This window comes from Diabrotica undecimpunctata, chromosome 8 (assembly GCF_040954645.1).
Source record: "Diabrotica undecimpunctata isolate CICGRU chromosome 8, icDiaUnde3, whole genome shotgun sequence".
Lineage (NCBI taxonomy): Eukaryota > Metazoa > Arthropoda > Insecta > Coleoptera > Chrysomelidae > Diabrotica > Diabrotica undecimpunctata.
In genome coordinates, this window is record NC_092810.1 from 26901546 (window position 1) to 26929016 (window position 27471).

Below are 27471 nucleotides of genomic sequence, written 5' to 3' on the forward strand. Positions count from 1 at the left end.
ATTCCTGTATGAACATTTTCGCCTGAATTACTACAGGTGCTATCCATCCCAGTGGGTCGTATAGTTTTGCTACTTCTGACAGTACGTGTCTTTTCGTTATTTTCTTTGCCGTCGTTATCCCTATTTTGAATGTGATTATATCCTCTTTAGGTGACCAGTGTATTCCTAACGTTTTCCGTACTTCTTCTTGTTTGAATGCCTTCGAGTCTACGTTCCTCATATCCTCCGGTACGTTCTCCATTATTTTTTCTTCGTTGCTCAACCATTTTCTAAGAGTGAAACCTCCTTTTCTGAACAGTTGTATTAATTCCTTTTGGGCTGTTTCTGCTTCCTGCACTGTCTCAGCTCCTCCTAGTATATCGTCTACATACATGTTTTCTTTTACAATTTTCGATGCCAACGGGAACCTCGCTCCTTCGTCTTCTTGTAATTGTTGTATTGTTCTTAACGCTAAAAAGGGTGCTGCGGCCGTGCCGTATGTCACCGTCGTTAAGTTATACTCTTGTATGTGGTCCTTTGTGTCCTTTCTCCACAAAATTTTTTGATATTTTTGGTCTTCTTCTGCCATTCTGATTTGTCTAAACATTTTTTCCAGATCCGCTGAGTATGCTACTTTATTGGATCTCCATCGTAATAGTATATTTGTCAAGTCTTGTTGTAATTTCGGCCCTGTGTGCATAATATCATTCAGGCTTACTGCCGATGAGCTTTTGCTTGATGCATCAAACACGGCTCTTATTTTCGTTGTAGTACTGTCCTCTTTTCTCACTGGATGATGAGGTAAGTAGTACCCATCTCCCTGGTTTTCTGCTATTACCATATGACCTTGGTTTTCATAATCTTCCATGAATTGTCTGTAATTCGCTTCTAACTGTTTGTCTTTTGCAAACTTCCTTTCTAGTTGCATCAATCTGGCGAATGCTTGCTGTTTAGATTCTCCTAACTTTGCGACGTCTTCCCTAAACGGAATTTTTACTTCGTATCTCCCTTCTTCACTCCTTTTTACAGTCTGTCGATACAGTTCTTCACATTCTTGTTCTTCCACTGAGAAACTTGTATCCTGATTTACTTCTTCTAATTCCCAGAAGTTCTTTATTTGTACGTCCATTTCTTGTCTTGATATCATACAGCTTACTTCTGCTTTTATATTCTCCCTTTCTCGTGCTATTCCCGAAACTATCCATCCTAGTTTGGTGTTTTGACTCAGGAGTCCATTACTTATTCTGTGCATCCCTTCTGTCAATATGTAACTGTATTCTTTTACTCCTAGTAGTAAGTCTATCTTCCCTACCTTGTAATATCTTGGATCTGCCAGTATTGCATTTTTCTCGTTATAGTCCGGTAGAATTATATCCTTTTCCGGTAAATTCCTTGTTATCTTCGGTAGTACTAGTGCTTCTATTTCCATCTCGAAGTCACTTTCGTAATGAGTTTCGATTAAAAGTTTCATACTCCAGTTGGCTGTTTTTTCTCCTGACGAGCCTATCCCGGATATGGTCGCCTGTATGGGCTTCCTTGTTGTTCCTAGCGTCGTCGCAGCTTGTTCCGTTATAAATGCGCATTGTGACCCTTGGTCGATTAGTGCTCTCATTATGTGTGAATCTCCTTTCGCATCTCTTATGCGTACCACAGCTGTCGCTAGTAATGCTTCACCTTCCTTATGGCTTGCACAGTTTACTGAATTCTGCCCTCTTTGCTGGTCGTTGCTATTCCTAGGCCCATTGGTATCTTGTGTATTTTCTCGCCTTCCGTTATTTTGTTCTCTGGCGTTGTATGGATTATTATTTCCTCCTCTGTACCTATCAGCTTGGTACCCGTTTCTTCTATTGTTTGAATCTCTTCCATTTCTTTCTTGTGTTTGTTCTCGTTTCGTTTCATTGGAGTTTCTTTTGTTGCTTGTGTTTCCTTTTTCCTAATGCAACATATGGTGGTGGTCTCCGCCACAGTGTCTGCACCTATATTGTGAATAACATTGTTTTTCTTTTTTATGTGCTAGGTAGTTTGTACACAATCCTTTTTCTTTTATCATCCTGTTCCGGTCTCTTACATTGAGTTCCTGAAATTCTCTGCAGTTCGGTACTCCGTGATCTCCGTTGCATATCACGCAATGTGTTCTTGGTTTCCTAAGAGATCCTCCTTGCTTCTCTTGTCTTTTTTCTGACTCCAGCAGTTCCAGTGTCTGAAATCTTCGCTGTAGGAATGTTTGTGTCGATTTGTACGTCGGTATCTCTCTACTGTCTCCAATGTGGTTTTCGTACAGCCTCCTAGTTTCATTGTCCCATTTCGTTATGATAATTCGGGCTATCAATGGGCTCCACGCTTCCGTGTCTGTTCCTTACCCTCCTATGGCTTCCAGACTTTCGTGGAAGGTGTCATGTAGTGATTTCAATGCTCTAGCAGAAGATTCCTTTACTTCCTGCGCTAGTAGCATCCTGTCTATTAATTTAAACAATATCATCCTTGGGTTCTCATACCTATCTTTTAGCATGTTCCAGGCCACTTCGTAGTTGGCCTCGGATATGTTTAAGTGTTGTATCATTCTGTTGGCTTCCCCTCTTACTTGAGTTTTTAGGTACTGCATTTTTTCTGCGTTTGATAACTGGTCGTTTTCATGTATTACTTTAGTAAACAGATCGTGGAAAGTTCTCCACGTTTCATATCTGCCTTCATACACAGGGATTTTTACCTGCGGTAATGTCACACCGTCCCTCCTCTGTGTGCTTTCTGGCCGTTGTATTCCTGGCCTTATTTTCTTTAAAACTTCCCTGACTTTCCTCTTTAGATGATTTATTCTCTCTACTTCTCCAATATCTGTAGCGTCCAGTTCCTCATTTACTGCTGCTTCAATCATTAGTGTATTCACCTTTTCCATGTATTCTCTTAACTCTGACTGCAATTCTTCATCCTCCTGCAAGTCTTGTTCATTTTCTGGCCGTAATAATTCCTCGATTCTTTGTTTTCTTATCTGTATCTCCTTTACTTTCGGTGCTTTTCCTCTTTTCAGCACCCTTCCATATTCTTCCAACAGGGTTTTCCCCTCAATGTATGTCTTAAATACCTGATCATAGTATTTTGTTTCAAAATATTTTTCTTTCGTTATACCCCCTTCTAGCAGCTTTTCGTGGTTATTTAAAAATTTTGCCCAATATTCTTCTAATTTTTCCTGTCTATCCCGGATGTATTGTTGATTTTTCCGAGATTGGGAATCCTTTTTTGTATTTGAAACGAGTTTCACTATTTCTGTTCCTATTTCCGCTTGCTTAACGTATAGACTCTCCATGATTATTTTAAAAATTTTTACATTCAGCGGTAAATATATTAGACAATACTAAATGTACGTTATGTATTAAATAAGTATACCTGTATTATAACACTTTCTTTTCTATCGGAATGTGCAATTTAGCGAAATATGAGTTTGACCTTGCCTGCTGTGCTATTCTTTGCATTGAGGTAGGTCAAGATGTAATCCACACACTCTTATATTGATATATATACATATATATATATATATATATATATATATATATATATATATATATATATATATATATATATATATATATATTGTTATCAAAATAAATGAAATTATTTGCTACGTAATTATTTTAATTTTTCGAAATAAAATATTTAATTGTAATTAAAAGCAAGCTATATGTATGAACCTTTCTTTTTTCAAATTGTCATACAAAATTACTGTTTAGTTAATTATAGTTGTGAATGACGTTTATTTTTGTTTTATCAATTCTCTGTATTATTTAAATGGTATGCATTCTAAAGTACATTATTATACGATTGATAGAGTGGAGATTGTTGTTCTAAATTGTTAAATTGTAATAAAAAAAAACTTGTTAAATTGTAAGATTGTAAAAGTTGGAAGATTTTGTAATTATTCAAAAACTTACGGTTTTTTGTGTTCTTAGACGTTGAGGATCCCTCGCTTCTGGTGGGTTCTGCAATCGGTCCTGTCCTTTGGCTGCTCTGCGGCTCTAGTATGGCTCTCGGCTTTGGTACTGCTCTCGGCTCTAGTATGGCTCTCGGCTTTGGTACTGCTCTCGGCTCTAGTATGGCTCTCGGCTTTGGTACTGCTCTCGGCTCTAGTATGGCTCTCGGCTTTGGTACTGCTCTCGGCTCTAGTCTGGCTCTCGGCTTTGGTACCGCTCTCGGCTCTAGTATGGCTCTCGGCTTTGGTACCGCTCTCGGCTCTAGTACCGCTCTCGGCTCTAGTATGGCTCTCGGCTTTGGTACTGCTCTCGGCTCTGGTACTGCTCTCGGCTCTAGTATGGCTCTCGGCTTTGGTACTGCTCTCGGCTCTGGTACTGCTCTCGGCTCTAGTATGGCTCTTGGCTTTGGTACTGCTCTCGTTCTCCCGGGTCTAGTGGTCTCTCTCTGCTACTGAGGGTGTTGCTGTCGTGGACTGTATAGGCTCTCTCAAACTTCCTTGAAGTATTCTGTTTCTCGATAGGACCATGAACAAATTCCCTTCGTTGGCTCAGTGAAGATGTTCGTTCTGTTGTAATGGAAACACCAAATAATAGTAGCAGAGTTTATTGTTGAGACGTACACTATGGGTGTAGACCCGGGATTACTTTGAGTAGAGACTGATGAAGTTGATCGTTGAAGACTATATGTTCGTTGAGTGAATATTGATTGAATGCTTCTCTAGTCAAGAGATATTAGTTTTATATAAATTCTATATTTTTTCAATATTTTTCGGTCAATATTTTTCGCGTACCTAGCGTGATATGTGTATTTAATTTATGTAAATTGTTTAACTTTGTCAGTACTTTTGACTGATGTCCAAATTATTATTTATAATTGACCAAATGTGTATGTTACCTAATTAACTACGTGTGTGTATTTAATAACAAATAGATTCATTCGGTCTACTGGGTGATAAAATTATACTGTCCAATTTCGGATATGAATTATGAAGATTTGATATTGGACATCTGTTTTCTTAGGATTTATAGATAATGAGTGTTCCTTGCACCATGTTTCTATTAGTCAAAGAGCAACTTGTGATCTCTCAGATAGTGTGTTCTCAAACTTACCGCTTTGCAGGACAGCAATATCGTCTGCATAGGCTATTGTGTAGAAACCGTTGCTGTTGAGTTGCTCAACCAGGGTATCTAGAACTATGTTCCAGAGTAGTGGTGATAGCACCCCTCCCTGTGGACACCCCCTCGTAACCATGCCTCTAACAGAAACGTCTTCTACATTTATGCTTATTGCTCTATTAGAGAGCATACTGAATATCCATTCGCTTATGGCCAGGGGAACATTCCTGACGTTGAGCTGTTGGGTGATAGTTGGGAATGTGGTTTTATCAAACGCTCCCTCAATGTCTATAAATATACCTAGGGTGGATTTTTTATTATCCAGCGATCTTGATCTCAATTCTTCCTACTACATGATGCAGTGCAGAATCGGTAGATCTTCCCGAAGTATATGCATGTTGATTTGGGTGAAGTGGGTTATGGACCAGAACTTCATCCCTTATGTACCTTTCGCATAGCCTTTCCATCGTTTTCAACAGAAAGGATGTTAGGCTAATTGGTCGAAAAGCCTTTGGTAGGGTGTAGTTCATCCTATCTGGTTTTGGTATGAAGACCACACGTACCTCTCTCCACTTCCTAGGAATATATCTCAGAACCAAAGAGGCTCTGAATATTTCCACGAGGTGCGGCAATATTGCCAATATAAATGAGTCAGGTAAAATTAAATTATTTGAAAAATTTTTCACCAAGTAACAAAAAACAAAATTTGTTTAATTTATTAATGTTTGTATTCTGAAAACGATTTCCAAAGTCGAAATTGAAACGTCAATAAACTTATTTTAGCCTTCAATTGTGGCTTATTCCCATTAAAATAGTAATTTCCATATATGAACCTAAAGTTTGTGAGTAAATACTTATTGTGTAGATAAATGGTACACCATTACAATCATATTTGTAAAGCAAAGATACAAGTTATTGTTACGGTACTGATATGGTAAGCACAGTTTGTGCTCAGTATAGTTTTGTAGATTAAAATTGAGAATGATTGGGTACTCTTGAGTTTTAGACACTCTTACCATATATATATATATATATATATATATATATATATATATATATATATTGTTATGATATGTAAAATCGAGAAAAATATTGGTTTGTTTAAAAATATTTCAAAGTTCAAAAAACATTAAAATAATTCAGATAAGTAGGATAATAAACAACAAACATTTCGAAGAAGGAAAGTTATTAAATTCTTGGATTACCTGTACTAAACAAAATGTAAGCTATACATAAATTATTTCTTTGTTATAGTTGAGTGACCCGCATAAGTTTAAGTGAAATAAAAGACAATTGAACCGGGTTTTCCAAATACATTAATGCAGTGATTAGAGACAATAGAAGAGATTTTAGAAAGAGGTTTTTGTTAGTTTTTAAGAATTATAGAAAATATTATTTGTAAATAAGTTTTAGGAAATTTTATAATTATAGGTAAAAATTTGTTTGTTATCGAAATGAAAAAATGGGGGAATTGTGACGAGTTTTGATTGGCGGAGATTGAAAAAGGTGGAATAGGTATGTAGGAATGAAAGTTTAGCGAGATTGAGGAGAGAGAAAAGATAATCAGTTGGTTTTCCAAGTCTGTAAGACGAACAGTGATTGTTCTCTGGCGGTTCCCGAAATGTAGCAAGCAGTAGTGTTGAATGTTAGTGAGTTTTTGTGGAGTTAGTGTATCTGACAGAAGCTGAAGCAGCAAAATATTGTAAGTCATATTTCTCTACTTATATTCCAAGAGTCACTGTTCAGGCCAACGAGAGATTCAGTTTATCGTAAAGAGAAGATATTCCAAGAGTCATTTTTCACTCGGGCCAACGAGAGATTCAGTTTATCGAGAGGAGAAAGGCTATCATAATTTGAATGATTTGTGCTTTTGAAGGAGATCATTAAGGACGATATACTTGCAACAATCTGTTGTCAGATTGCTGATTACATAGAGAGCGGTTGAGAGGAGATAATATAGTCTACAAGGAACAAGGATTTGGACCACTCATCATCAGAGAGAGATATTTTTGTTTTCTGCAGTTTTTTCTTTTATTGATAACACAATTTTTACACTTAATTTAGAAAGGATGTAGATATTTTGATTAGGCGAGTTAAAATAGTTTGGGATTTTGAGATTTCAATTAATATTGTTTGTACCATTAATTTTGATTGTTCACGTACGTAGAACAAAATTTTGAGAATCATTATATGAGATTTGTTTATTGAAAACTTTTGAGTGTGAATTATTTCATTATTTTTATTTCAATATATAGTGTTAGATCATATGTGTTTTTTATTATTCCGGCATTCTTTGGACCTTACCTTTCACATGTAATAGCATAGATATTGAAGCACGAATTTAACCCTGAGATAAAAGAATTAAAAATTGTGATAGAGTCATAATCATATCATTTAAATAATTTTAATTAATTAATCAAACAATTAATTAGCTAATTATTGCTTGGCGCACCAAGACTTTAAATATCACAATAACATATATATATATATATATATATATATATATATATATGCTTTGATATGTTTTAGGAATCCCACTCCAGAGTCGGATGAAGAACTTCAAAACGTAATTTGGCCAGAAGTTAAACCCGATGCTGTGAAGTATTTAGATTTAAATACGCAGTTCACAGTTCACGAAAATCCCCGAAATTATTATAGTTTTAAATCTCTATTGGACCATTACATACATCCACCCTATATAAGTTATTAAACTTAAGAATAGAAATATTGTAGTTAGTTAAAATAAACATATACAAACAATATTTTTGGTTGTTATTAATATCCTTTTTTATCTTTTTATATTTTTCTTTATTCTATATACATGTTTTAAGTTAAATAAAGCCGTTTTTTAATAGTACAAGATCCAACTGCAGGACCACTACGTCAATAACATAAGTATTTAATCAAACTCACATTTTTTACATGCATTTAAAATTAGGAGACTACATTGATAATAGGCCAGTCAAAAAGTGGCCGCAAAGTAGTAATTAATTTTTGAACAAAAATTTTATTTCATTCTTTTATTTTTTAAATAAAATACGCTGCTCATGGCATATATGCATGTTTTTTTATATTAATTTAAGGCTAATTTTTGTCTTAGATAATATAGGATTACCTGAGAAAAAATTGTCCCAAATTAGTGTTGCCAGCTGTTAAAAACAGGAGGTCCATCCATCCAATGGCACTACAGCCCAAATCGGGCCTTGGCCTCCTTCAACAAGCTTCTCCAATCATCTCGATTTACCGCTGTTCTTTTCCATGAACGCTTTCCCAGGCAGTTCCTGGCATCTTCATCGACTTCGTCTTCCCGTCTCTTTTTAGGTCTTCCAACAGGTCCTTTTCCCTGCATTCTTGCATTTAGTTTTTTTCTGGGAATTCTATTCTCATGCATGAGGACCACGTGCCCTGCCCACCGTAATCTCTGTAGTTTAGTGTATTGTGCTAGAGTTGGTTCGCTATATTGCTCGTATATTTCTCTATTACACCTAATTCGCCAGTTGTTGTTTTCACTTATTGGTCCCAGTATCCTACGTAATATTTTTCTTATGCATTGGCAGATTTCTGTGTCACCACCCATGTTTCACAACCATAACTTACTATGGGCCTGATTATTGTTTTATAGACCCGGAGTTTTGTTTTCCGGTGTACGTCTCGCGATTTGAATATGTGGCCCATCGCAAAATAGGCTTTATTTGCCAGCATAAGCCTTCTATTTATTTTCAGTTCTTTTTCATTGCTTGCTTGCAGGAGGTCTTAAAGATAAAATAAAAGATTGTTAAGGCGTAACAACACTGGTTTGACGAGTAATAACATGTATATTATTATATATATATACATATATATATATATATATATATATATATATATATATATATATATATATTGTTATGATTGTTTATTTTGAGTTCAAACTTAGTTTATTGAGCCAATAAAAAGGAATTATAACTTATTTGTTATCAAAAGTAAAATAATCCTTATGTTACCTGTGTTCGATGGATTAAAAAGATCTTCTAGTTGTCTTTTATCGGGAGAGAGAAGAAAAGGATAATAATACAAATATATTATATTACAAAGATTTACGTTTCTTTATTTTATATGAACGAATAAAACAATTATTAAATTCTGTCGTTATCTTATCAATCAGCATACAAGAAAATAAATCAAATTACTATGATAATGAGATTATAAAGCTACATACATTTATATTACGTGAAAAACCAATTTTACTTAAATTTCTCTTTACTTGAAAATAGAAACCACAAAACTTTAAACTTTTGATTAGCCTAACAAAACCTCAGTTCTTAAATTTTAATGCTAATGACCATGATGTCGAAACGAACCTTCACAGATATAAAATTCAATTGTACAAACACTTACAGTTTATTTTCTTCTTGAGTTGTATGTTGGAACATACCCAGATAAGTCCAGTCTCCTCAAAGATGTGATCTCCCCTTTTTGGCACCTCGGCTCCTTCTTTACGTCTCTGTAAACCTCCTGCAGACTACACAAAAAACACCTGATTCTCTTCTCCAAACTCCGCTACTTATTTATGACACCAGGACCTCCTTTTGTCAACTTGATGCCGTAAGAATACTCTCACATATACTTTATAAAATGCCCACGGTAGATACAAGGACCTCTTTTAATCTACTTGTTATCTCCTTCTTCAAACTATTCACTTCTTTTCGTTACGCCGGTATCCAAACTCACGAACCACACCCTATCTTGAGACACACGACTGTTTCCTTTCGATGACCAAAATATGACTAACCTCTCCTGTCTCATCATCGACTCCCAAATTCCCATTTAAAAACGACCGTCCAATCAAAAAGCTTAAATTGTGTTTACTATGATATTGGAAAAGCCTAATTTCGGTTTCAGAGAAAACTAAATAGCTTACTTTAAAATTGGTTTTTTTCAATACATCATTTATACATATTTCAAAAGATTAGAATATGGTCATTTAATACTCGACTCTACAAACAATGAAGAGATTAACTTACAGGTAAAATGTCTTCTAATTCTAAACAAAGGTTTTTTGATAATTTTGTTTGCAACGGAAACAGGTCGTTTGCCAAACAAATTTCTATTCTTATCTACACTAAATCTTATCTTAAATTAATATATACATTTTTGTTTATAATGATTTCTTAAAATTTTATTTCGATGGATTTTTTTTATTTATTTTTCTTTGGTTGGAAAAGAAAAAGTATGACAATATATATATATATATATATATATATATATATATATATATATATATATATATATCTATCGACGCATACTTTAAAAAGTAAAACAACTGACACTTCAAACCAGTAGCGTTAGGCAAACTTATGCTATAAATACAGTTGTGTAATGACGACACAACACTTCACTAAGTGTTATTCGTTATGCACCGTATTCGGCCCAATAGGACGAAGCGAGGAGGGTACATTCGTTAATTATTGGCTTATTCACATGCATAAGCAAATACCCGAATAGCAAATAGGCCTATCCATCCACTTGTCGGTTCTGTGACACACTTCAAAGGACACGAATACGCCGAATGTACGCCGAATATATGTGTCGACTGCCACACTTCGCTCGCACCGGCGCGACGGTAGTCTCGTTGTTTATCTTAACCTAACTTTATTGCAATTTTCTTTATTCTTGATCCATTAATTCTACTAATTTGTGTATTTACATACAACTACCGTACCTATTACGCTTTGATATGTGGTATATCTGCTATGAAATGGAGTCGAAAAATAAAAAGGTAATGAGATTTCTGGATTTATACCAGATGCAGCCTTGCATCTGAAACCCAAATAATATTGTTACCATAAATCAAAAACAAAGAATCACGATACCTGGACTGAAATCAAAATGACTTGTATCTTCAGCCAGAGTTGTGCCCGATTTTGTATCAGAATGAATATAAAAATGCTTTTATATATTCTAAAATACAATAATCGCAAGGATTCAAAACCGGCGACCTTGCTGGCGAGGCAACTGGAACGACTCTTCCAATCCAGTGGCTTTCGTAGTTATTATCAAGAAATTCTCGTACACTCCAGCTAAAGTTGGCCGGACAGCCGTCATGTAGAAACCATAAGTTTTGCCGAATATTTAAAGGCATTATCATTTAACAAATCAGGTAAAATATTTTGCAAGAAATGTAAATAATCAGCACTATTTAAATGAGCAGGCAATTCCACGGGTCTAAGTAGATAATCGTCACCTACTCCTATTCAGACGTTTATGCTAATCCTTTGCTAATCCTTAAACTCTTAAACAACGTGGGGATTGTCACCAATAATGTTCATTATGTACATTAAAAATTCCATTTTTTGTGAATGTAGCTTTGTCGCAAAACAAACTGTATCTGAAAAAATCTTTATTTAGATTTTTGAAGTTATACTTCTATACGCACGGTCGGCGTTGGAAATTTGCATGAGAGTGAATCTGTGAAACCATTACATATGTAAGATAATGAGTAAGAGAGAGACATAAGATATATTTTCTCTCTCTTCCTCTCTCGAGAATAAAAATGTTCCTTTTGAATATTTATTTAATATTATATATATTATATATATATATATATATATATATATATATATATATATATATATATAATATTGTATATATATAATATAATATGTATTAATATTATTATTTATGTGATATGTTTTGTATTATTTAAAATTAAACGTTTATAATTATTTTAGGCTTTTGTATTTCAAAATAATCACTGTTTTACCGAGAACTATCAATTTTGAAATCCGTTAGTGTCATGTCTAATTAGGAAATCCTTTACGTGTTTTTTTCATACGCTGGTGGTTGTGAGTTCGAATCCCAATTATGAATTTCTTTTTTATTTTTGAAATATTTAAAAACCTCAAGTTAATCTTATTAAATATATGTAATATATGCAAAAAACATAAATTTTAAAATAAAATGAAAATTTACAACATAATCCGAGTTGTTGGTTTTTTTATTTTTATCTTCGTAAAGTAAGTTTTATGTATGTTGGCAGTTTTAAATACTTATGAATATTACATTTTAATTTATTGTATTATTATATTGAATTATGTTGCAGTGTATTTATTGTATTGTATTGTAATTTTTATATTAATAACAAAATAAACAATAAATTTTACTGCAGAGTATGTGTAATTTTTTTTTGCATTCAACTCCTTTTATACATATATAAAAATAAAATATATATTTTCATTAAAATATTGATACAACCCTTCATTTACTATACTCCTATTAGAGATCAAATGTTTATATACAGCAAACGATGCACCATGTACCTATATAACTAATTATTTTTATCTTTATGCTCTCTCTTACGTATAGCATTACATATGTAATGATTGTGCAGATTGACTCCTATATAAATTTTTAACGGCGAACGCGTGTATAGAAGTATAACTTCTACCGGCAGTCCCACTGGACTGCCACACCCGTTTTTTTTTTGATTTTGTAACCATACAGCGACTTCTTCCCGAGCAAGAAAATCTCTTTGTAGCAGTGCTTGTTTCTTTGTTAAATGAAAAGGATATAAATTTTCGTTGTGTAAGATATTTCCTGCGAAAGATTTTGAAATTAAGGCATACATGGTAGATAGTCTTCTAACGCTAATTTCTTAATTTTCCCAAACTTTCATTAAAATAACATATTCATGTGCTGCTGTTACATCAATATATCGCCTTGTTTCATAATTTTTTTTGGGACCACTGAACTAGTTTCTCTTAATCGGGAAATTTTTCAGCGTATTCCTCATTAGTAAAAACCATTTTTGTTGAATTGAAATTGTTGTGTTGAAAGCCACAAAGTAAAAACTGAAAGAAAAACTTCACGAATAGACAACAATTTGACGATGCATGCTTAAAAGTTAAAAACAAAAAAGTTATGCGTTAAAATAACCGTTGACCTACCCAAAACGGACACCTATGACCGGTACTAGAAATTAGCAATTAATGTAATCGATTCAACTCTGGTGGATAAATAATCGTACCAGTGTTCGTTGTTCAAGATAAAAGCGTTCTGAAGATATTTAAAAAAAAACTAATTGCAAGCAGCCATCTTCAAAGAGCTCTAGCTACCTTAGAAGTACTTTCGGACTAGGTGAATTGGGTTAAATTGTCTTAAAATTATCTGACGAATTTGTACACTCTGTATATGCCCCATCATCAGGTCCCAGTACATAAGTCTTTGTTAAAAAAAAACTGCTAGGTAAAAACATGAAACAATGAACAATTAAATCAAAAATAAAATTAGACAACAACTACAATATTAATTAAGTGAGATATTGACAAAAAGTATAAGATATTGAGACGTTAGAGCCATTGGGTATAACCAATCTGATGAGAACTTAGAGAGACCAAGAGGACCCTTAGACTATAGAGTTAGTCATTAATTAATATAGTGTTACTAAAATTAAAATTAACTTATATAACAGAGTTACAACTGATTGATCTGTAAGTAGCTGTATCATCAGCATTTCTGATGGTATTGACATTATATCCCTTTATCGCTATTCCAACACATGTGTCGTTCTTTTCGGGTTTAGACGCGAGACTCGACTGATAGTCGCAGCTTTAAGTTAACGAGATTGTTATAAAAAGAAAAATAGCTTGGTGATTTTCGCGTAAAAACATTATTTTATAAATGAAGTAATTTCATTTCATGTAACGTTTTAAACTAATATTGGCACCTCCAAGTTAAATTTAACCTGTTTTTAATTAACATAGAAGTTGCTTAATTTCATATCCTTTGCTTTTCTGGTTCTCGTTTTTATCCTACTTTTCCTTGTAGAATTAATTGCAGCAACCCATGTTTTCGCTGTTTCTCATGGTGTGACCGAGGTATTCGATTTTGGCTGTTTTTCTGTGTTTAACAATTTTTTTTCTTTTTGAATTATTAATAAAACGTCCTGGTTAGTAACGCGGTTGGTATATTTCGAGAGCTTAAATTTTGTTGCAGGTAGCGTCTGTGAGAGTCCAGGACTCAACGCCGTACAACAGTATAGGAGAGATATAACATCGTAGTCACCTGACTTTTATGGGTGCTGATAAATCGTGGCATTTGAATAGCTTAGTCATTTTTTGAAATGCAGATCTTGCTTTCTATATTCCACATTTCTAGGGAATGGTCCCAATTTTCATTGACGTTCATACCAAGATAAATGTATATTTTTACTCTTTCTATTGGTTGACGATTCACACTGATTCTTCCAATTTGCTGTTCCTTCTTAGAGATCATCATACATTTTGTTTTCTCAATGTTCAATGAAAATCCACACTACAATAAGGACAAAATTTTTTTTAGTTCATAAGTGGTTTCCACACTGTATATGTGTATATTACAGTAGACTCCCTCTATAACGAGAACTGAAATGGCAGACTAATTACCTCGTTATAAGCCGATATCGTTATATCAAACAACAAAATAATACTGTGCATACTTATGAATATGTAGTTTTCTAAAACATAAAGTTCCTATAGTGAAGCCATTCGGAGCAATATAAGATGCTAAATATTGTTTGAATGGCATTTTAAAAAAAAAGTTGTTTACTTTTGTTGTCAATAAAATACATTAAAACAAAAAAGAGTTGTTTACTTTTAATGTCAATGATATATGTTAAAAAAAAATCTGTATTCTGCAAATCAGTATAAAGCGTATTTTCAAGGATAACATAAACTATTGCGTATTCTATTTATCATATTTTCTAAAGATGTGAAACAGTTGTATGCTTTTTCATTTGCGTTTTGTCTTTGGATAGTTTCTTATAACGTTCAAAGCACTTTCCACATGTTGTCTATTAGGACCTTCTTATTTTTTTTTGAACCTATTCTCTATCCTTCCATTGTTGGATGTAGGTCTCCCCCAGTTCTCTCCATCTTTCCCTATCTTGAGCTGTTCTCTGCCATGTGGGACCTCCTTGTTTCCTGATGTCATCTTTCCACCTCATCTGTGGTCTGCCTCTTGATCTCTTTGCATTGTATGGACGCCACTTTCCGATGGCATTGTTCCATCGTCCGTCTTGGAGACGTTCATTATGTCCAGCCCATTTCCAGTTCAGTTTTGCTGCTTGTTCTATCGCGTCTGCTGTCTTTGTTCTGGTTCTGATCCACTGGTTACGTTTTCTATCTTTAAGTGATATACCCAACATTTGTCTCTCCATCGCTCTTTGTGCCTTCCTTATCATATCCAAATTGGCCTGTGTAAATGTCCATGTCTGTGCTCCGTAGGTGAGCACCGGTATTATACAGGAGTTATATACTTTGCTTCGTAAGTATAGAGGGATTGTTTGATTTTTTAGAACGTAAGAAAGTTTGCCGAACGCTGCCCATCCCATTCTTACTCGTCTCGATATTTCGGCTGTTTGATTTTCTCTGTTAGCTTTGATTGCTTGTCCTAGATAGATATACTCATTTACCTGTTCTATTTTTTCTGTTTGTATTTTTATTGCCTCTTGGTCTTCCGTGTTTGTCATTACTTTTGTTTTGTTGAAGTTAATTTTTAGGCCTTTTTGCAGTGATTTTTCATGAAGTTCATTCAACATTAATTCTAGTTCTTGTCGTTCCGAGGAGATCAGGAGTATATCATCCGCATATCTAAGGTGATTTAGGTAGTCTCTGTTAATACATATTCCTCTGTTTTCCCAATCTGTTGATTTTATTATATCTTCGAGGGTCAAGGTAAACAGTTTAGGTGAAATTATATCGCCTTGTCGGACTCCTCGTTTAACTTTTATATTATCCGTTATTAATTTGTCGTCCAGAATTAAGGTCATGGTTGCGTTTTGGTAAATATTATGTATCAATTGTCCATATCTTGAATCTATGCTACTATTGACCAGAGCTTCTTCCACCGCCCAGTGTTCAATGTTGTCGAAAGCCTTTTCATAATCTACGAATGCTAAGTACAGCGGAAGGTTGTATTCATTGGTTTTCTCAATTAAGATTTTAAGCGCATGTAGATGGTCGATTGTGCTGTATCCTTTCCTGAATCCGGCCTGTTCCACTGGTTGGTAGTTATCAAGTTTATAGGTTAGTCGGTTGTCTATTATTCTTGTGAAGGTTTTATATAGTTGTGACAAAAGGGAAATAGGACGGTAGTTGTTTAGGTCTGTTCGGTCTCCTTTCTTATGTATTAAAATTGTATTGGCATTTCTCCATTGTTTAGGTATTTTACCTTCAAACAAACATTTGTTGAACAGTATTTTTAGCATTTTTTTTATCGTGTCTCCTCCTTCTTTCAGCAGTTCCGCCAGTATTTTGTCCTCACCGGCCGCTTTATTTCTTTTCATGTCGTTTATGGATTTTTCGATTTCATCTTCAGTTATTTCTGGTAATATCTCTGAGCCAACATTTTGTATTTTCCTCGAGAGATTCTGTTTAGATGATAGTGGTGGGTCATTTTTAGAACTGTATAGGTCTGTGTAATATCTTTCTGTGATTTTTACTATTTCTCCTAGATCTCTTTCTTCATTGTTCTCAGCTTTAAGCATGATTAGTTTTCTTTTTCCTATATTTGTCTTCATTGTTTTTAAACTTTTGTTCTTCTCTATGATTTTCTTAATGCGATCTTCTTGGTATTTCTTTAAATCTTCCTTAATCTTTTTTTTATGGTTTTGTTCAGTTCGGTAAACTCCACTGTATTTCTTTTGTTATTATTCAGGAGTTGTCGTCGTTTTTTTAGCATATCTTGTGATTTAGTGCTAATTTTTTGTTGTTTTCGCTTTTGTTTATTGGCAATCTTCAGGCCTGCTTCTAGAAGTTCTGTTGTTATTTTATCGTTTAATTCGTCTAGTTGCAAACCCTTTAGCTATGATATGTCACTTCTTTTTAGCTGGTTTATGTATTGCTCTTTGCGTTCTTTAAGAAGTTCTGTATCTTTTTTAGATGGTTTAAATTTTTGTCTGTCTGTTGTGGCGTTAATTTTGATTTTGGCTCTAACAATTCTGTGATCACTTCCTACGGAAATGATTTATTCGGAAATTTAAACTTATATTTTTATTTATGTTCATTATTAGAGCCGCGATCCTTTTTGAAATTCAAATATATTGTCTAATCTTATGGACATGCTGATTAGGACCTTATTAGGTGAGAATTGTCAATCCCCTACAATGACACTTGTGAATCATAAATTGTAAATTTCCGAAGAAGTTTATTGCGGGCGGTAGTTTAAAAGGGTATTTATTTATTGCTACGGCCGGACCAAAAACGTAAAAAAAACACGTTTTTTTATCTTATTTTCTCTCGTTATAACCAAATTTGCCTCGCTATAGGGGATTATAGTTCAATACAAATTTCACGGGACATCTCATGTACCTCGTTATAAGCGAAACCTTTTAATAACCGTGTTCGTTATAGAGGGAGTATACTGTATTATAAATATAGTCCTGTACGTTGAATTTTTCAAATTTCTATAGACATTGATGGGTTAATTTTATCGAAAGTAGTTAAATGCTTTTTGTCGATCCGTGAGGAATTTAAATAATTTGCAGACTATGGGAATACAATACTAACTGAGTCTCCTGAATTGATTAGTACTTTTAATCTCGTCTATGGCATTATAAAGTAGTAAAAGAGTTAGCTCGATAAACCTATCAACCCGCAAACTTAGAATTTATGAATTATTCAAGAAACACATGAAATATTAACTATTGGTCTAAAGTCTATAATCACGAATAATTTTCAAAAATTATTTTGTTGAAACATATTTATTCATATCTAAAGTATTTGATTGATTAGTTAAATAATAGACTTATTAAAAATAAGTGTGATGATGATTATGATTGTGATTAGGATCAAACATAATTTGAAATTTCGTATATAAGAATATCGCTCATGCCGAATTCGTCAAATCGAAGAATCATGCATTTAAGACTATTAATATTTTGTTCGTTACTATACGTTGCAAATAAAGGGGTAAGTTTTATTTTGCTTAATTTATTTTCTTACATTTTACTCTTATTTTGTTTCAAAAGAAACCAATTAAACTGTGATTCATGTTTTGTACGGTAGGTATATTTCTATCGAATTGTCCAGTCGAACTGGCCAGAGGTCCTTCTTATGGTCCCTTGCAGTATTCTCCGTTCTACTTTTTTCAGTAAATTAGTCCTCATCTCATCTTCATCAATATACCTGCAGGCAACAACCACTGTCAGATTACATACTAACAGTAATCGCATAAAAATAGAATGGGGGGTTAGACAAGGAGACCCAATGTCACCTAAACTTTTTAATACGATGTTAGAACATGCTTTAAGAATTTGGATTGGATGACAAAGGGAATAAAAATAGATGGGGAATATCTAAGCAACTTACGTTTCGCCGATGATATACTTATAATAGCTGAAGATCTAGGTATGGCAAGAGAGGTGGTACAGGAACTCGTTGTGGCTACAGAAAGTGTAGGTTTAAATATAAATATCTCGAAAACAAAAATCATGACCAATTTGGTACCCAACCAGAACATCAGTATTGGTGGGAAAGAAATAGAACTCGTAGATAGATATAAATACCTGGGGCATGAAATTATCATTGGCAGGGATAACCAGACTCATGAACTGAAGAGAAGAATCGGCCTTGGGTGGGCAGCATTTGGAAAACTGAGAGAATCTTTTAAAAGTGAGCTGCCCACATGCCTAAAGAGAAAGGTATTTGATCAGTGCGTCCTCCCAGTCTTGACGTACGGAGCAGAAACAACACTTACCTTAACAAAAGCAGCAGCTACCAAACTGAAAGTCACGCAGAGAAGAATGGAGCGGTCCATGTTAGGAATAACTCTGCGAGACAGAATAACCAACGAAGACATCAGGAGAAGAACCGGAGTGACTGACATCATCGAGAAGATAGCCAGACTAAAATGGAGATGGGCAGGACACATAGCCAGAATGACAGATGGGCGATGGACAAAGAGGTTATTGGAATGGAGGCCAAGGGAAGACAAGAGAAGTTCGGTCGACCACCTACAAGATGGACTGACGATTTAAGAAGACTCGATAAAAACTGGATAAGAGCAGCGCAAGATAGACGGGGTTGGAAACATGAGGAAGAGGCCTATGTTCAGCAGTGGACTCTTGAGGCTGGATGATGAGTTCTCATCTCAATCCAAACTAGAATCCGGTTCCTTGAAGAGGCCTTCCTATAGATTCTTGCTAGGCATTCCCTAGCAAGAATCTATAGGAAGGATATATTCCCCTTTAGAATAAATCAACTCAGGCTCATAGGAAGTTCTCGTCTGGTAGTACCACAACTACGACTACGACTAAGTTATTTTTATTTTTGTATTGTCAGATTGATATTTTTTGTCCAAACTATCTATGATACAGTACCACTATGTCGCTGAGTACAAGAAGTGTCCCTCTCGGATTTAACTACAGCCAACTAGGAGACACTACGAGTCGAAAACCTTGACAGACTGTACGAGGCTGAACTTTAGTTTATGCAGATGATACACTATCATTTGCAATTGTACATGGTCTGTTTTATTCTATTTGTTAATTCTAGTACTAAATTTTGATCTTGTTACTCTTCATTTATGTCTATATGAGTAGCTCTTTACACTAGGTGTAAACTTCTTGTCTATGCTACAGCTACAAAGCGAGCTCTTCATTTTGGTCTACTCCACTATATATCATTGTGTAATCATCCACATTTTTAGTTCTCTTAAGCTTTTTTTGTTTCAGTTAAAAGGCTATGTCTTTTTAGTGAATTTTTAGTTTGTCTCTTACTTCTTGCTCTATTAGCTCCAATCTAATACAATTATTTCAAGTAGTCGGTCTCTTTTTAATATATGCGTTATTCCAACTCTTTTATCCGCAGCAAAAACGTGTAATTTTTAATAAAAATATGTTTAAAATAATATTTTGTATATATTTTTTAGGCGTTTTCATCCCCTGTAAGTGGAGCACAGTCCGAAGAAGATGATTTAATAGTTGAATTGGAGAATTTAGGCAAAATCCGTGGACATATTCTTCAAAGTTCCGATGGAAACGATTTCTATGCTTTTCAAGATGTTCCTTATGGAGAATCCACAGCGGGAAGTAACAGATTTAAGGTAAAAATTGTTATTAGTAAAAATTGTAAAAATTAGTAATTCAAATCGAATCGAAAAACATCGATCGTTAAACATAACAATAAAGAAACACACAGAAGGGAAATTGTTATCTGGTTGTCGTAATGTTCTTGTCGATATAATCTGCCAAATACCCTGGAACGAATATATACAGTCTGTCCTGGAAAATAGTGCGTTCCTTAAAGGTATGGGCTGAGTGTAGCATTTAAAACAAAAAAGTCTTATAACATTTTTTTATAAAGTCAACCGTTTTCAAAAAAAATATATATTAAATTTAATCCTTTTGATTAGTGTCCACAGAAAAGCAAATACATCCGGCAACGTTGCGCTCCAAAAGGTATGGGCATAATGCGATAGTTTAATTTATTTTGATACAGAAAAGGTACATTATTTGTAAACAGTTGTAATTACCCGTAGCTCAAGAATAAATAATAGTATTGTCATGTTTTCGATTCGCGAGTATCACGATATGTTAATTACGTACGGTGAAGCCCACTGTGAAAGTAATAGGGCTGTTAGACTCTATGTTGAACGCTATCCCGAACGACGACATCCTAATGCCCGAAGTTTTGTGAACGTGTCCCACAGGTTATTAGAGGCGGATTGTGTGATACTTAAAAAAACTAGCGGTAGAACACGAAGTAACCGTAGACTAAATGCAGAAGATATGATTTTGGAATATAGTCAGTATAATCCAAGAATAAGTACTCGATCTGTGGCTAGAATGGTTGGCATTTCAAAAAACATTATTCACAAGACATTTACGGAACAACTGTTACATCCTTACCATTGCCAACGAGTGTAAGATTTACACCAAGGCGATTTACCTCGAAGATTAAGATTTTGTAGATGGTTTCAAAACAAAATCGCCAGAGAACCCGAATTTCCGTGCAAAGTGTTGTGTGCAGATGAAGCTTGTTTTACGAGAAATGGTGTGTTTAATTTTCACAATTGTCACGTGTGGAGTGATGAAAACCCGTATGCTATACGTAGGACAAATTTTCAAAAACAATTTAGTATAAATTTATGGGCTGGCATTATTGGTAATCGTCTGATTGGACCGTACGAACTTCCCAGAAGATTGAATGGAGAATCCTATTTAAATTTTTTGCAGCATGTTCTACCGATACTTCTTGAAGACGTTCCGTTACAAATACGCTCTGAAATGTGGTTTCTTCATGACGGAGCTCCAGCACATTTTACGAGACATATTAAAGATTTCCTCGACATCACTTTTCCTCGTCGTTGGATCGGTAGAAATGGACACGTTCTGTGGCCACCCAGAATGCAATGTTATGGACTTTTATTTTTGGGGACATCTAAAATCATTAGTATACGACAACCAGGATGAAATTAAAACAGAAGCTCAATTGCGACAACGAATTTTTGATGCTGCTGAAATAATAAGACATAATTTACATACTTATAATATTAAGAATAATTGAATTCGTCAAATAAACGCGTGTATATGTGCAAATGGTGGCCATTTCGTACATTTATTGTAATAATAATTTTCCGTGTAAGTAAAAACAGTATTCAAACTTTAATTATCAAATATTTAATAAAAACAAATACATGCTTTTTCTCTATCACTGTTATCAGTATAAATACATATTATGCCTAACGATCGATGATTCATGATAGCTGATTTACAGTAATTAACGAAGAATAACACGGAACGCAACGTTGCCGGCTGTATTTTCTTTTCTGCGAACAATAATCAAATGGATTAAAATTAATAATTTTTTTTTGAAAACGGTTAACTTCATAAAAAAATGTTATAAGACTTTTTTGTTTTAAATGCTGCAATCTGCACATATCGTTAAGGATCGCACTATTTGTCGGGATACCCTATATATATATATATATATATATATATATATATATATATATATATATATATATATATATATATAGAGAGAGAAGTAACATACTTCTCATTAGGAACATTTGTGCTTAAACTGAAATAAAATACTCTCAACTATATGGCCCTTATAGTAACATAACATGCCCGATTACGCTAGTAGCGACGCCTATATACAGCAACGAGAAGTCAGGAGAGTTCTTATCGATGACAAATTAGGTGAACTGTAAATCTAAGCTTACTGGAAGCCTCGAAACACGTGTAGAACAATGGTGGAGCTTGAATTAAAAAGAAATGTAATCGGCTACTTTCATTTTAACGTCTTTTCTCTACATAAAGAGTAGAAAAGTAGTGTTTTGATTGGTAAATTGTAAACTCGGTTATAACATCATCCAATAGCTTCCAGTAAGTTTGGATTTGCAGTTCAACTAATTCAATTAGGTGGTCAATATACAAATGTGTTCCAGGCTTAAGTGTTTGTATTGGTGGCCAGCATTGATGAAATCCTAAATGTAGACCCCAAAGCAAAGGTAATCAAAATTTAAACACATATCTAAGCAGCTATTGTGGCCGTAAAGAAACCACTCACCAAATCAAAAACTGGTAAAGAACTGTAAAGATCTCTTCAACAACCCAAAGAAAGACAACAAAGTGTCTTGAATATGAGTGCCGAGAAATGAAGGACTGAATGGGAATGAACGAGCAGATTTGTTAGCAAAACAAGGCTCGAGAGAAACCTTTGTAGGCCGAGGACCATTGTGTGGTATTAGCAAAGAGACTGCAAGAAATGAGGTCCAGAAGTTGACCTCATTTGAGAATGGACCTCAGTAAACCTTAATAAATGTGAGAATAAAATGGTGACTATACATTGTCGTTTAAGAAAATAACAACAAATGAACTATAGTGTAGAGAATGTGAACTATGGTATTGCAATGTGCTTAATGATAGGGAGAAATTCACTGGTCAACTAAGGGTTGAACCTGAACAGATCCTAAAACTACCAATGAGGAAACTGTTGACCTTCATTGAGGCCACGGGACTTAATTAAAAAAAAAATAGAGTATAGTACAAGGGTCTTAATACCAAGTGCCAGAGATAAACGTGTGTCGCCTGAATTTAGAAGAAGGAAAAGAAGAGCGTTGAGGCTGTTACCATTTATATTAAAATTTGGAAAATGTATTTCAGTTTATCAGTTAGGTATGTGTAAACTAAAAACATAAAGATAAAAAGGTCTTTATTTTTATCGGATATCCTAAAATTATTTACTTTAAACCTTGAAAACTAAAATACAATATGAAAGAACTTAAGATATAGCTCGATAGGAATGTTCTGATATGCATTTTAGTTTTTTAATTGATCTGATACATTTGACTTGACACGATTAGATTGATAACTTGTTAAGATAATTAATAATTACGCTTATACTTTATAAATAGTCACGGATATCGATAAAATACTTGGCTTTCAATAATATGCAATATTATGGATATATATATATATATATATATATATATATATATATATATATATATATATATTAAAAAAATGTTTTCAAAATTATAAAAATTTTTCAGAGAAACATTTATTAGATAAAAACATATACAACAATATTTTGAAGATGTAAGCAGTGATTTTTACTTACCAAACTAATTTTTATTTGGTAAGTTAACAAAAATTGTTTTTTCTTTTTAGTTCAACCTTGTAAGTATTTTGTCTTTTTTAGCTCTTGATAATAATTGTAAACACAATTGAAAGCTCGAGAATAAAAAAATAGTTAACCAATAGCCCTATTATGGACTCCAACCCATCCAAAACAGTTATATATTTGTTCCAAACGAGTCACAAGTACTTCTTTTTTCTTATATATATATATATATATATATATATATATACATATATATATATATATATATATATATATATATATATACAAACAAGACAGTTTATTATTGTTGCAGTCAGAAAATTGGCCGGGATGTTAATGAAATACTCTTATGACATTTTGTCTAGCTTTCGGAATGGTTTTATTCCTTTTTCAAGACACTGTAATAAGAAAAAAAAGTGTAAATATTTATAAAATATCACAAATCTTCAGTGCAACTTACTAGTCGTTGAGATTATTTATAAAAGCATAGACACTCAACATTATTAACACACACATAAAATATAAAATAGTGGACAAAATTTATTTTAAAATTCTTTAAAATTTAGGTACAAGTAGTAAAAATTTTGTTTGTGATCTTTTACTGGTGTGTTTTAACTCTGGCACATAGAGAGCAAAAAGAAAAAATTCTATGATTAAAAAGTAATTAGGTGTACTTAATATTATATTTCTTTTTAAGAAATACTAGAGGCCCATCTTGGGTGATTTTAATTTTTAAACCTGTCTTAATGGTATGCAACATGTTATACATATAAGTGTAATTTGTGTCGCTTCCCTTCTCCATCAGTATGTTTGATAGACTTTACGTTATCATCTTGCCATATTCTCTTGGTTGCACCCCTAGAAAATATCCATGTTTCGTCTAAATATATAAAATTTGCCCTTTCTTCTTTTAATTTAGAATATTTTCTTAGAAAGTTAATTCTTTTATGCACAACAGAACTTCTTTCACAAAGGGCTTTTCTGTTATCCTCCTTTTGAAATTTGAAACCCAAATTATGTATCACTTGCCATAGACTTGTTCTGCCAATTTCGTCAAATTTTCTATCTTTTAATTCCGAGAGAATTGTATTTAAGGTCATATGTTCCTTGTTGGCTCGCATTCGATAAATGGTATCACGAATTTCAAATTTTTTTCCATCTGGAATATCTTTCGTTTTCAATGATAGGCGAGTTTTTCGGTGATCTTCTTTCGGCCGTTCATTATTGCGATTTTGTAATACTCCTCTTAGTTTGGTTTCACTAATTCCTAGAGCATCACATACATTTTCTTTTTCATCCGTAAAATACTTATGTACACTACAAATTAGACTATCTACATCTAACACACGTCTAGGCATTTTTAAATATTTCCACCAAACATACAATGTCAACACTGGCAAAGAATCAATTCAACTGCAATATTGTAACAAATTTATACCTACCCTAATGTTATTTTAATGTATTTTAAAATATGACCATTAATGCAGTTTTTACCTAATTTTCTGGGAAGTCGTTTACTGCAACTGGTTATCAATAAGTCATTAGCATAATTTTGTTAATCCGAAACTCGCATAAATATAGCGAACCGACTATATGAGAGTTACATTGTCAAACTAAACAATAACATGAAGAAAAATATTATAAAAAAGTAAAATATATTAAAACCTCATTGTCGATGGCTTATCTATATTTATCAATATTTAATAGTAAACACATTCCATTGTAAACACATTCTTTGGGAAATAAACTTCATTAATATTAAAGTCATCAGGAGAAGCAAATCAGTTATAATCCCCATTGTCCACGCAAAGCAAACATGTCTCTTTGTCGATTTGGGTACAGGTCATTAGACCAAAAACTTGTTGGCAAAAACTATGAAAGCTCAGTTCTATTCAATTTTTGCAAGCAGATAAAAGTATTTGTTGTTGCCAGTATTTGTCGTGAATTTTAAGCAGGCATGACTCTTAGTGTGCAAGTAAAACGTGTGGTGTTAAATGTATTGAACTATCATCTGAACTTAAAAAATGGTGACAGATTGACTATTACTGTGGAAAAAGTTTCAAAAATGTTGGTGCGGTGCAGTTGCGGTGTGAGTGTTCGCAAAATTTATGACATCCGCGAAGAGGCCCAGCAAGGGGAACTGAAACCGATACAAAAAAGAAAGAAAAACCAGTTTTAAGTCCAATTCACGTGAGAATACGTGAATATGACGTGATGAGGGAGTGAAATCTCGAATAAGAAAAATTGTCCATGATTTTTTTTTGGAAAACATACCACCAACCCTCGAGATCATAATGAACAGAGGGAAGGATGATGAGGACCTATCAGCTTTTTCAAAAACCACATTTCGCAGGCTACTAAATGACATGAGTTTTGAATAAAAGAGGTCAAGATTCGATAATGATGGGAAGAAAAGATATCATATCCTGGAGACACAAATACCTCAGACAAATAACAACATTGAGGAAGAAGGACAATGTTTACCTTGTTTATACCAATGAGTCTTGGACTAAAAGCTTCAGTGAAAAAGGAATAGAGGGACATAACGATCAAGAATCTACACGAGGCCTTTCTTATAAGGGCTGTCTACTGGACTGAAAGCTCCAACCGAAAGAGGTCCTTGGCTTGTTCTTCTTCATGCTGGAAGTGAAACTGATTTTGTGGCATGGTCCGAATTAACTTTCTTTGTCAAGAAGGGAACCGCTGATTAGCACGATGAATGGACGGGGATCTATATGAAGAATGGTTTGAGAAGACGGTAATTCCAAACTTGCCGAAAGAGAAAGAAAACGTTTTCGTTTTGGATAACGCGTCATACCACTCCCGCAAATTTGATTTCTCGAAAAAATTGTGCAACAAAAGACAAATCAAGGATTGGCTAATTGAAAAGAACATTTTCTTCGAGGAAGATCAAGTAAAAACTAATACTTTAAAAGGAATACTAAAAAAGGGACACTGCGGCCGCATTTAGAGCCGCTGATAATTAATATAGGAGATGATTCAGAGGATGAGGACAATTAAGATATGGATTGCGATTAGTATTAATTAACGAGAAATATCTCAGATTTAATGCTCATTTGTTTTTTTAGTATTGTACGTACAGTACATTTCAGTTATGATCTTTTTGTGTATTTTATGTATATATATTTATTTATGTATATATATTTACGAGGTATTAAATACATTATGTATACAGGCATTTTTTATAGAATTAATTTGTTTTTTTTTGGTTTATTCTCTTATTTAACTCAGTTAAATTAGTGAGAAAGATTTTTGAAACAAAGCTCGTACGGTCCTGATTTCTCAGTCTATAGCCAAACTACCACACACCTACCACTGTGCCGACATGAGCGGTCTCGCTGTGCGCCGTATGACCAACACTGCATTCTAACTGTTACTTTTACTATAGGAGGGAGTATTTCTAGACTGTTGACATTATGTGTCGTATCTCCAATCGATCCAGCTGTGTGTTAAGAGTAGCTGGTAGCTGGCTTTAAATGTTGATTTTCCCGAGACTTTCCTGAATTTTTTTTTGGCTTGTACGTGTACGATTTATTGTATGTGTAAACGAGAAAATTCACTCATCTCAGATACCTACGGTATCAAAAGAATTGAGCTCTGATGAAGTATTTTTCGTGTTATCGAGCAGTAGTTGCCTTGGTATGTCGCAGTACATCCCCACATTTTTAAGGTTTCTGGATATAAAAAGTAGTACGTCTCTATGCTTGGTCTTATAGATACGTTGTTGTGGCTTGAGAAGTGTTAATATTATTATTATTACGTTTTAAGCATGATAAATTATTAATATTTGATAAATAAAATTATGA

General features: G+C 33.8%; 2 protein-coding genes across 2 annotated transcripts in view; both read left to right on the top strand.

Moving 5' to 3' along the window:
• The window catches only part of LOC140447321 (para-nitrobenzyl esterase-like), a 35189-nt gene extending 27370 nt beyond the window's left edge, over positions 1–7819 (top strand). The window contains exon 11 of the mRNA XM_072539918.1: positions 7587–7819. Coding sequence (XP_072396019.1) covers positions 7587–7767 — 181 coding nt within the window. The 3' untranslated portion in view covers positions 7768–7819. The remainder of the gene's footprint in view (positions 1–7586) is intronic.
• A 10056-nt stretch (positions 7820–17875) lies between these two features.
• The window catches only part of LOC140447320 (para-nitrobenzyl esterase-like), a 38271-nt gene continuing 28675 nt past the window's right edge, over positions 17876–27471 (top strand). The window contains exons 1-2 of the mRNA XM_072539916.1: positions 17876–17983; positions 19944–20117. Coding sequence (XP_072396017.1) covers positions 17903–17983; positions 19944–20117 — 255 coding nt within the window. The 5' untranslated portion in view covers positions 17876–17902. The remainder of the gene's footprint in view (positions 17984–19943; positions 20118–27471) is intronic.